This window comes from Myotis nattereri (genome assembly GCF_964212035.1).
Source record: "Myotis nattereri genome assembly, chromosome: 4".
Taxonomy (NCBI): Eukaryota; Metazoa; Chordata; class Mammalia; order Chiroptera; family Vespertilionidae; genus Myotis; species Myotis nattereri.
In genome coordinates this window covers 42,622,221-42,634,384 of record NC_138079.1, presented here as the reverse complement: position 1 = coordinate 42,634,384, position 12,164 = coordinate 42,622,221, and the positions used below count along the sequence as shown (strand labels likewise).

The window sequence follows — 12,164 nt, the reverse complement described above, 5'->3', positions numbered from 1 at the left end:
TCACTTGAGTTTTGTTCTTTGTTTCTCCCATAGTACTAGCCTCAAACCCTACCACAAAGTAGTATTCAAGAAATAGTTGTTGAATGACTGAATTAAGTTTATATTTTTCTGACACCAGGTATATTTTTAGCATGTGAATTTACTAACAGTATTAAATAATTAAATATAAATATTTGATCTGTTAGTATTAGATTTGAGTACAAATGACAGAAGCCAATAATATTTAAACAAGATAGAAGTTTATTTCTCTTCTACTTAGTCTGAATTTGAATGCTAGCTGTTTTCCATGAAGACTTCAGGGACCCAGCCATCTTCCAAATCATTGCTCTGTCATTCCTAGGGTGTGATTCTTCTGTTCTTATTCTAAGTGGCAGCTAGAACTCCAGCCATCCTGTCTGCATTCCAGACTGGGAGATGAAGGACGGGGCAAAGAAGAAGGGAGAGACAAAGGACATAATGCCAGTTGTCTTTTTATAATGGTTTATGGGAGTTGCCACATGACACTTTCATTTGCATTTCATTGACCAGAACTTAGCAATAGTTTTATCTATCAACTGGAGCTTATAGCTGCCAACTATTGGAAACTGTTCTTAGCAACCATGTATCTAAATAAACATACCATTTTTATTTCTATGAGGGGGGAGGAGAGGATGGATATTGAAGACAATTACAAGGCTCTCTCAGCCTGTCTACTTAACTCTCAGTGTACGTCCTGCCTAAGTCTGAGCTGTGATACAGGAAAATGACTGATGAATCTGGTGCCTCAATGCATTTTTCAAATCCAATTTTTTAAACATTTGCTGGCAGATATAGTTACACCAAATAATGAGTACATACTCATTTGAATATTGATTTTTTTATGATTGATTTAGATTTTAGCTGGATTGTATAATCCTGGCGATGGTCATATTGATCCTTACTCTCTCACGATGGCCCTGGCTGCTGGGGCTAGGAAATATGGTGCCCTTTTAAAATATCCTGCACCAGTGACTTCTCTGAAACCCAGGTCAGATGGAACATGGGATGTTGAAACACCACAGGGATCTGTGAGAGCAAACAGAATTGTGAATGCTGCAGGTAAGTGTCATATCATTTTTAAAAATTAGGTTCTTTAAGTGGCAAATAAATAAGGTATTATACCATAAAGTAATGGTTTATACTGTGAATGTTGTTTTAAAACACTGTGATGCTCCCAAGGTAAACATTTTGTTTGTTTCTAAGCTACAAAGCCCTCCCTTCATCACTGTGCTCTCGGTGGAGCTACCACTCTGTCCTTGGTTACCTATCAAAACTTGATATTCTTCTCCGTGCTCCATTGTTTTGCTCCAGGTCATGTTTCGCCAAATTATGCTCCTTTTTCCTTTCTTATGTCCACTCTTTCTTCACACTTATAATCAAATTCTAGTATTCACATTCATGATCCTGACATAACCTTTTAAACTTTACTTAAGAATTTTCCTGACATGATGATTCAGAAATGTGATTGGATCATGCCAACTAAAGCCCAGTGTTCAGCCAAAAAGAATTGCCTAATTTTGCCTGATACTCTGCGTCAGTGAATGTCACTGTATAAACCATCAGTGCCAATATAGACACTAGAACCAGGAAACTTGTCCACAAACCTGTACCCTTCATTTTAGTTCCATTTATATCAGTCACTGAATTTTTTTAAAATGGAAGCTATTTCCAAAGTTCATTTTTTATTGACTCTTCAGTGGTTTTCAGTTGATAATGGCATATTTTTTAGGTGATTCCTCCGCATTTGTCTCTCTTCCCTTTGCACGTGTTGGATGGGCGATCTAGCAGGGGTTGAAGTGTAATCCTGGCTAGATTTTGGTTAAATTGATTGACATGTAGAGGGGACAATGCCAACAAACACCACCCCATAGGATAAAAAGCGTAGACTTTTCCATGGGGTTTCAAGTAATATATGATATTTAAGCATATGTTTCCACTTTATTTTAATGATGAAGTGCATTAATAAGCAAGCAACAACTAGACTCAGAAATTATAAATATGTTTGAATAGGACAGAATTTATTTTATTCAATTTATGTTTTTAATTGAACAAATATATTGAGGAAATTGCAGTGCTTTGAATTACTAACTAAATATTTGGACTTTTTATATTTTAAAACTTCTCTAATGCATGTAACTAGAATATGTGACTTTATTGTATTTTTCTACAAAATCCTGACATTGATTATTTACATATTCCTGTCAGCACAAATAAATTAAGTTTCTAAATTATTTAAAGACTATAACAGCTTTAATGCCCACAAGTAAGATTTCTGGTTTACATATGGATACCCCTTTCTGGGGCTATTATTCAAGTGTAACCAACTTGGCCGTTAGCCCAAAATATAACAACAGAACACAAGAGTGATATTTAGATGGTTAAATAGAAGTAAACATTTGCATGTAAAAGTGCAGAATCTGGGTTCCTAGACTGACTCATAACTGATGATTCTATGTTTAGCTCTGGACTTGATAATGACTTCAGAAATCCTTATTAGATTCTGAAAAAAGCAGAAATAAAAGTGGATACAAATTTAGAAAGTGAAACCCGTAAATAAATAACTTAAATAAAATCCCCTAATCATTTGAATGATTACTCGAAATTATGAAACAAACAAGAGCATAGAGCCCTTTTCCCCGCCCCCCAAATGATTCGTTGGTAAGGCAGCACCAGATCCCTGACGAATAATCATTATTAGCATTTTAGATTCTAAAATACCTTTCTACAAGTGAAGGAGTCTTGGATTTTTTAAATAAAGTCTTTCTGTAGCAAGGAAAACAGTAAGATGGGATCATTCCAGGGTGTGGGGGCATCCCCTTGTGACCTTGGGCAGGTCTGTTTTCTTCTCTGCACTTTAGGTCCACATCTGTAAACTGAGGAGTCACCCCGAGGGTTGAGAGGGGGGATAATCAAGGCTCCTTTCATCCATAAATTATCTGGTTCCATGTTTTGCAAAGGAAAAAAAAATCGCATTTGTTCCCACCAATAGGACAGCTCCCATGTGCACTGTGAGAAACATTGCTTGTGGGAAGGAATCTCCACCGTTTATAAGCCCACTCTCCTTGGCTGTGGTACCTCTTCCCTCCTGCTCTGGATTCTTGGTGCCTTCCTGCCCTTTCTTTGAAAAGGAAAGATTTTACAAACATATTCAAATTAGACTTTTAAAATAACAGAGAAAACTTAATTTTACCTCTCCCTAAGTATATACTCTTTCAAATTTTAAAGTAACAGAACAATTCTGTATTTGTGGAATTTTAGGCATCCACAGTTTGGGGAATGGAGGGCCTGGGGAACAGAGGGAACTGACCTGCAGGGCTTTATTCATGGTTATGATGTCTTATGTTGGTCACATCCACACAGGGCCTCTTCCATGCCTGATCATCCCTGTTCTGCAGATACAGTCAGCTCATTACTGTCTTTCTTATCAACATTGGTACTTTTTATATATTTGGATTATTTATTTTTTTCCTTCAAATATATATTTTTTGTGTGTTTTTTCTGCCCACCTTTGCTTGTGGGCAAAATACTTTTTCAGGAATAGAGTTTTCTTAGATTTCAGAATTATCTTCAAAACCCTGGGCAATGTACAATATTGTCTTGTCTTCTCTTTCCCCATTCAATTTTTCAATGACAAATAAAAGATCATTATGACATTCTTTAGACTTTGCCGTGAGTACTGAATTCTTCTAACTATTTCATGCTGGCAGCCTCTCCTCCAAATAAATGTTGAGCAAATGTTTAAATAATTGCAGTTGGAGGGAGAACCAGACTGTTCACTGGCCTTGAGCACCCACAGGATTTGGTTGAATCCTGCTGATCTGTAGGTCTCCAGGCCACTGACCCAACATGCAGTCCATGGGAGGAACAGGAAGAAGCTGGCTGGCTGCTGTGTGGGAAAATCATCAGTATTGGTGGACACATTTTTTTTAGAAGGTCATCTGTGGCCCTGCCTTCAGTCACAGTGCCTTGTAGGACTGAGAAGATGACCGCACTCCAAGCCCTCGGATATGCCTGGGAGCGGGCTCAGGGAGAGAGGCCTCTGGGCCATTCCTTCGCTGCTGAGAGTTAAAAGGGGTCTAAAATCCATCATCTTAGATCAGTGTCAGATGTGGTGACATTTAAAAATGACTTTTTATTTCAGGATTTTGGGCTCGTGAAGTTGGTAAAATGGTTGGACTAGAACATCCTCTCATTCCGGTTCAGCATCAATATGTTGTTACTTCGACTATTCCTGAAGTAAAAGCTTTGAAAAAAGAACTCCCTGTGCTCCGGGACCTGGAAGGCTCTTACTACCTCCGGCAGGAAAGGGATGGGCTCTTGTTTGGTCCATATGAAAGTCAGGAGAAAATGAAAGTCCAGGACTCATGGGTCACCAGTGGAGTCCCTTCAGGTTCGTGTAGCAAATGGAAGTGTGTGCATAGCAGGCATGTATGTTTTATCTTTCCTGTGGCTGGGGGCTGGCCACAGAATAAGATGATGACATGACACTAGACTATTGGATACCTGGGATATTGAGGGTGAGGGGTTTGAGGTAACTTCTGTTCTCTTCTCCATTTGAATAATCACAGCAGGGAGTAAGGAAAGAGAGAAGAGGCAGCTGGTGGTGGAGAAGCTGAAGAAACATGCTCCCCACTGCTTTGGAAGGCTCTAGGTAATTTTTACCTGCCCACACCTACCTCCTGCATCCCTGCTCTTTCCTCACTCCCCCTCCTGCTGTGTCTAGTGTCCAGATTTAGCTGCTACTGTGCTCTGACAGTTGGAAACAGGACAGATATCAGAGATAGGCTATCCAGCCTGCTAAGAAAGAAAACCTTGGAGTCTATCATAGAGCAGGGTAGGTTAGGACTACACACTGAAGCCTACCTACTGCACAAGGTGATGCGGAAAAGGCTCAGGCCTCTGTGCTAAACAGGAGGCACTATTGTTTCTCTTTCAAGTTTGGAAGGGAAAAGGACCTTTTTCTGGTATTTATGGGACATTTCTGCAGAGCTGGGGTAAAGATTGGGTCCATGAAGGAGGTAGTTCAGGTTTTAATTTATAAAAGGAGTTAAAATGTCACTGAGACACAATTATTATAATGTGAAATGGAGGAATTTATACTTTCTAGAATTACACGTTGATAAGCTACTTGAGATAGGGACTGAATCCCTCCCTACTGTTCCTCGAAGAATATCTCTGTCCATGTCACAAGTGATCACTAAACCACCTTCAGCAGAAGTTGGGCCAGTTACCTGAGGGCTTTAGTTTTACTGAATGTGCTGTGCACATTTGGGCCTGAGCAGAGTAGCTCCTGACCCCTGAGGGAGGGCTGATCTGACACCTGGGAGCCTCCCTCTTAGGGCTCTGCCCCATGCTGGCAGCCTCTCCTCCAAATAAATGTTGAACAAATGTTTAAATAATTGCAGTTGGAGGGAGAGCCAGACTGTTCACTGGCCCTGAGCACCCACAGGATTTGGTCGAATCCTGCTGATCTGTATGTAGGTCTCCAGGCCACTGACCCAACATGCAGTCCATGGGAGGGACAGGAAGAAGCTGGCTGGCTGCTGTGTGGGAAAATCATCAGTATTGGTGGACACATTTTTTTAGAAGGTCATCTGTGGCCCTGCCTTCAGTCACAGTGTCTTGTAGGACTGAGAAGATGACCGCGCTCCAAGCCCTCGGATATGCCTGGGAGCGGGCTCAGGGAGAGAGGCCTCTGGGCCATTCCTTCCCTGCTGAGAGTTAAAAGGGATCCAAAATCCATCATCTTAGATCCCAGAGTAGTTTTCCACTTAGCCCAGTGTCCTGGTATGACTTACTAAACTCCCACTTGCTCTCACCTGGGCAGATGAAGCAGATTTTATGGTTAGTTGAAGGATAAAAGATCTCTCTTAATAAACCAAATAATTGCTGCTTATTTTTAAAAATTGTGATTGGATTAAATACTGAAAACTGTTACCATGTATAAATTTAAATTTTCTATTAATTAAAAAGGTTAACTTTCATGATCTTATTGTTTCAAGAAATAACATTATTGTTCTTAATAATATAGTACTTACCCATCTGTTGACAGTGAATGTCAAGATTAGACTTACAAAAGAAAAGAGGAGCCTGGCCAGCGTGGCTCACTGATTGAGCGTCAACCCATGAACCAAAAGCTCTCCAATCCCTGGTCGGGGCACATGCCGGGGTTGCAGGCTCAATCCTTGGTAGGAGGCAGCCGATCGATGTCTCTTTCTCATCAATGTTTCTAGCTCTCTATCCCTCTAAAATCAATAAAACCATATTAAAATATATATTAAAACAAGAGGGAAAAGCTTCCTAACAGGCCATCCTGAAGTGTATCCCAATTCAGAGATTTAAATCACATTAGAGTACTTGTCCATGAAGCTGTGCCATCCTGATTAATGGTGTGTCCTTTCAGGGTTTGGAAAGGAACTCTTTGAGTCAGATCTGGACCGGATCATGGAACACGTTGAAGCTGCCATGGAAATGGTTCCAGTCTTGAAAAAGGCTGACATCATCAATATTGTCAATGGTCCTATCACCTATTCTCCTGACATTCTGCCTATGGTGGGGCCCCATCAGGGACTCAGAAACTACTGGGTGGCTATAGGCTTTGGGTGAGTATCTCCAGGTAATTCAATATGTAGTATAGAGTTGTGTCTTTTAGATAAGTCTTGTCCCATAATCTCAGGTCAAAAGTGGAATGGGGGAAAGGGACAGAACCTTTTCCCTTTCATGACCAATGAAATGGGAGTAATAAAAAATTTTAGTCTTAAAACTCTGACTATAAAATGGTTTCATCAATTGTATAGGTTTTAAGGATTTGCATACAGAAAGGCAATGATTTCCTGGAACTTTCTCTTTGTATATTTTCTGCCATTTCCATTATTTGTGTCTCTTTAGGGCAGTTTGCCCCAACTTACAAGTATGTTTTTATAATACAATGTGACACAGATAATTCAAAAAATCAAATGTATAACATATCTGATGCTGTTTTCACCATAATTCATGTTTGTCCAACATGATTTGCTTTTTCATGACTCCTCAGGTTGCTTGCTATTTATGATTCCATCGCCCACTTCAGATTTCATCTTTAATATTTGTTCCATTAATTTGTTAAATATTAATGTTAAACCCCATTTACTATCATGTCACAACTTCTAATATTCTATTTTTCTTTCCCATTTTATTTGGATATTTATTCAACTAACATTTAATAACTGCCAGCAAGTGCTAGACCTTGGGCTGCAGCTGAGCACAAAGCAATGGGGTCTGACCAGAGGTGCAAGCCTGGTTAGGCTGCTGTTTGCCGACAGTAGAGAGGCTGTGGTTTGAACTAAGGAAGCAGTAGTGAGGACTGAGAGACAGGAGGTACAATTATTTAGATTTGGTGATTAATTGCATTAGGTTTGACGGAGAGATAAAAATAGCAAATAATGGCAACCTTTCTAACTTGACCCCTGGTTGGATGCTGAGGACCATGGGGAGAGAAAACCAGAAAAATAAGTGTCGTTTTTTTATAGGTTGAGTTTGAAGTGTTAAGTTTAGGTCTCTGGGACATCCGGAGGGAGAAAACTAGATGGAGATATGGGACTGGAAGGTGTAATGTCACTGAGGGCTCAGGTAATCACCTATGGAGTCTTATAGGCATGTGCATGTGGAAGTGTGTCTCTGGCACGTCACTTATATATCTTCTTTGGAGAAATGTCTATTTGTATCTTTTGTCCATTTTAGAAAGTTGTATTATTTCTTTGTCATTTTATCATTAAATTGTAGGGTTCTTTATATTTTCTAGATATAAGACCCTCATCAGATACATGATTTGCAAAATTTCTCTCCCATTCTGTGGGTTCTTTCACTTTCTTGATAGTGTCCACTGAAGCACAAAGTTTTTAATTGTGTATTAAAATTACAATCAGAATGTGTAATTTTTCTTGTTTTTAATTAAATTAATTGGAGTATCATTGGTTAATAATATTGTATAAATTTCAAATGTACAGCTTTCTACTATGACATCGTATACTTTGCTGTGTGCTCACCACCAGAGTTGAATCTCTTTCCATCACCATATATTTGATCCCCTGTGTCCTTTCAATACTCCTCACCCCCTCTGGTAACCTCCATAATATTATCAGTATCTACGAGTTTGTTTTGTTTGTCTGTTTGTTGTCTTTTGTTTTACATCCCATATATGAGTGAAATCATGTGGTTTTTATCTGGAGGTTCCTCAGAGAATTATGAATAGAGCTACTATCTCACCCAGTAATCTTTCTTTTGGTTATCTACCTGAAAAATTTGGAGACACGTATTTGTAAAGAATATATGTACACCTATGTTCACTGCAGCATCATTCACAATAGCTAAGATATTCCTCATGTAATATGACGGGATGCTCACATTAGCTGTCCCTCCCAGCATATCTCAGTGATCCATTCCATGGTTCTGAAGGCCAGTGGTGCCCACATCTGGCTGAGCACCAGAAATGCCTCATAGGAATCTTTAAAAACAGAACCTCGCCGAACCGGTTTGGCTCAGTGGATAGAGCATCGGCCTGCGGACTCAAGGGTCCCAGGTTCGATTCCGGTCAAGGGCATGTACCTTGGTTGCGGGCACATCCCCACTGGGGGGCGTGCAGGAGGCAGCTGGTCGATGTTTCTCTCTCATCAATTTTTCTAACTCTCTATCCCTCTCCCTTCTTCTCTGTAGAAAATCAATAAAATCTATTTAAAAAATAAACAAATAAATAAATAAAAACAGAACCTCTACTTTATGGGTGGTCACTTGCATGTGTTTCATTCTCCTTTATATGTGATCTATGAAATTCCTATTATTTGACTCTAGAATCCATGAAAGATGTGTTGAACTGGAAAACTAACAAGCAAACAGATTCCTGGAGACCACTCTTATAGATTCTGATTCAGTAGTCTGGAGAGGGGTCCAGGAATCTTTATTTTTATGTTGTTATTCTAGTGCAACCAGACCATAGGACAGGTATTTGTCAACTGTCTACATATATGCCAGTGATCATTTACCTTACAGATTACCCTCAGATAAAGGTGTTTTACTTTTGTTTCATCACAATCTAGTAAGTTTTTCTGCTTCTTGGTGACTGACACAGTGCCTCCCCCCAAAAAGTTTAATTAATTATATTGAGTTGAATCTTGTTTTCTTGGCTTAGAACTGATTATAAACAGCAAATTTAAAGAGGGGAGAATGCCTTAAAAATGTAACATCCGACAGTTTAACAGACACAGACACTCAAAAACCTAGCAGCTGGGCCTTTAAGAAGAAACAGGTTCTGCAGATTAATGCTAGAGATGGAAGAAGAATCTAACTCTCCTCATCATGTTCCCTTCCACTTCATACATATTTCCTTATGAAAATCTTATCAACTGGCCATCCTCTGTTGTTACAACAGCCACCAGGTATTGCTTGCCTACTATGTGCTTTTAAATGTCACGTCAATTCATTCTTCATCAACACTATAAAGAAAATGAGAAGATTAAAGCTCAGGGTGGTTACACAACTCGCCCAAGGTCCTGCAGCTAGTAGTGGAAGAACAAAAATCATCCCCAGATCTCCTTATGCTATGCGTTTAGCTACTAAAATAGGGGCTCTGAATAGAGGTTTCATAACACTTAGTTATGTGGCATTTTACATATAAATTGGTGATGGTTAGAGAGTGGACATTATTAAAAGATTTACTTTTTTTAAAGAAATTAGACTTGGTTCAGGATTATCCCCTAACACTAGCACCCTGCCCCACTTGTTTGCTCATGGGCATTGTTGAGAGGGAAAGAATATGATGGTGTAGCAATGAGACCAGAGGAAACCAAAGTGTAAGCCTGGCTATGCTCAAGGACGCTGCCAGGGATGTGAATTCTGTCACGTGTGTCTTGGCTGAAAAAAGATATAGAACCATCAAAGTCAAGTCCAATAAGAGGGAGTATACACTGGGGTCAGATGACTGACTTTTTATGCTGAATCTGCCCTTTATTGTTGTGTGACCTTATTTAACACCTATGTGCGGATTGGTTTTCTCACTGGCAAAATAGAGTTGCTGAAGAATTAATCAGTTGGTACATGTTAGATGGAAACAGTGCCAAGAAAATAGTAAGCACTTTCAATAAATGTCAGTAAAAGTTTATGCAGTTTCAAGTCTTGTATACAGTACCTCTAGCTCTCAAAGATGGCAACTGTTGTATTTCATACATTGGGCCTGGGTAAGTGAATAAACATTTTAAGCATGTCTTTCATAATCATTTTAAGCACATATTTAATCATTTTTCTTGCTTTCTTAAAGCTTAGTGAGGTTGTTTGTGGATAATTTGGATGGCCTGCCTTTCTTCTTTAAGCTATCAAGAGAACTGCCCATTGCTGAGTTTTTATTCTGCTGGAGAAATAGCCCTCTAACACATTTAGGCACTTGCTTTTATCAAATAGCAAACCTGGTAAAAGTTAGTTGACATTTCCAATCTTTGCTAAGCTCCTCCCAAGCACTTAGAACCTGGCTGTTCAGGTGCTGTGATTTGAGTCCTGTAATTTCTTGCATTTAGAGGTCTGCTCATGAAGCTCCTTTTCATGGTCATCTCTCCATAAGCCCCTGCTCAGCCAGTTCCCCAGAAGCCTCTCTTAAACCACAGATGAACCCACGGTAAAGTCCTTCACTAGACGAGAGTGAGTGGGCGGAACAGCACACAGCCAACATTAAATTATGATCCCTCCATTTATATCACATTATTTGCCACAATCATGTTCTTGGTTTTAAAGCATCTTCATATGGAAATAAAAAACAAGCCCATCTTCTACACCAAGTGACCCATTAGTTACAAAATACAGGAGCCAGTGTTCCTTTCTGCCTCCTCCCCACAAGTCCCAGGGTGAGTGCCTCTTGTCTGACTGCTTCTAAGATAATGGCCCAAGATCCTGGCACAGAACTAAATTGGTCCAAGAAGAGATGAGCATCCCACTCCACAGTGTACATGTTTCTGCAAATTTCCAATCAGGATAATCACAGCTCAAGAGGGCTGATCAGGTATCAACTACATCTGCCTGTTGCTTCCTTCACCTCATTTTCCTAAAGTGAGCATCCTTACTAGCCAAGAGTTGTAGGCTGCTTTGTATGTATGCATCTCTTGAAACTAGAAACAAACTAGCTACAAAGTCAGGTGCATTTAATTTAGATGCTTAAATATGTTTTCTTTTTGAGGAAAAAATATGATAGCATAAAGATTATGAATAGCACAGAACACCCCAATTTTAACGCCCTATAAAATATTTGGACATGTTTTGTTGTTTGAAAATAACACATGTCAGTAACAGTATATGTATCTCTATTTTTGAAAGATATGGCATAATCCACGCCGGCGGGGTAGGGAAATATCTCAGTGACTGGATCCTGCATGGAGAGCCTCCTTTTGACCTAATAGAATTGGATCCCAATCGATATGGCAAATGGACAACCACTCAGTACACTGAGGCCAAAGCAAGAGAGTCGTATGGATTCAACAATATTGGTAAAGTGCAAATTTACTATGTCTACAGAGTGTGTGCAAAATGGACTTGCAGCGCTTCTGACTCTAGATGCTTTTTGTTCTGTGCATTTTGGTGGGAGTGGTTAGGGGGTCTGAAAAGCCTTGTGCCTCTAAAATGCAACAGGAAATCTATATTAATGTATATATTTCATGTGCAGAGCGCATCAGTGATTTTCGGTTTTAAATTCATTTTGACTTTCCCCTTGGATGATCAATATAAAAATGACAGCATTGAGGGTTTTGTTTTACATCAATTTAATACAGGTATATGCTTCTGTATTTTAAATACTGTTCTCTATTTTGTGAATCCCTTCAAAGCATTTGCTAGCTTTGGTTATATGCTGTTATAGTCCTGGGTTTCCTTTTAGTCCTGGGTTTCCTTTTTCAGTTGGGTACCCTAAAGAAGAACGGTTTGCTGGGAGGCCGACTCAGCGAGTCAGTGGGCTTTATAAAACCCTGGAGTCTAAATGTTCCATGGGATTCCATGCGGGCTGGGAACAGCCACACTGGTTCTACAAACTGGGCCAGGACACTGGGTACAGGTAAGTAAATGACTTGACCTGCCTGGGGCTCTGACTGCAGAATGTAATTTCAGAGGTGGGATGGAGGGACATCAGTGCCGATTCC

General features: G+C 39.7%; 1 protein-coding gene across 1 annotated transcript in view; it reads left to right on the top strand.

The window, feature by feature from the left end:
• The window catches only part of DMGDH (dimethylglycine dehydrogenase), a gene marked incomplete at its 5' end in the record, with an annotated part of 53,888 nt that overhangs the window by 10,612 nt on the left and 31,112 nt on the right, over nucleotides 1-12,164 (top strand). Inside the window, 5 exons of the mRNA XM_081090500.1 lie at nucleotides 873-1,077; nucleotides 4,160-4,408; nucleotides 6,422-6,620; nucleotides 11,350-11,519; nucleotides 11,926-12,079. Coding sequence (XP_080946626.1) covers nucleotides 873-1,077; nucleotides 4,160-4,408; nucleotides 6,422-6,620; nucleotides 11,350-11,519; nucleotides 11,926-12,079 — 977 coding nt within the window. The remainder of the gene's footprint in view (nucleotides 1-872; nucleotides 1,078-4,159; nucleotides 4,409-6,421; nucleotides 6,621-11,349; nucleotides 11,520-11,925; nucleotides 12,080-12,164) is intronic.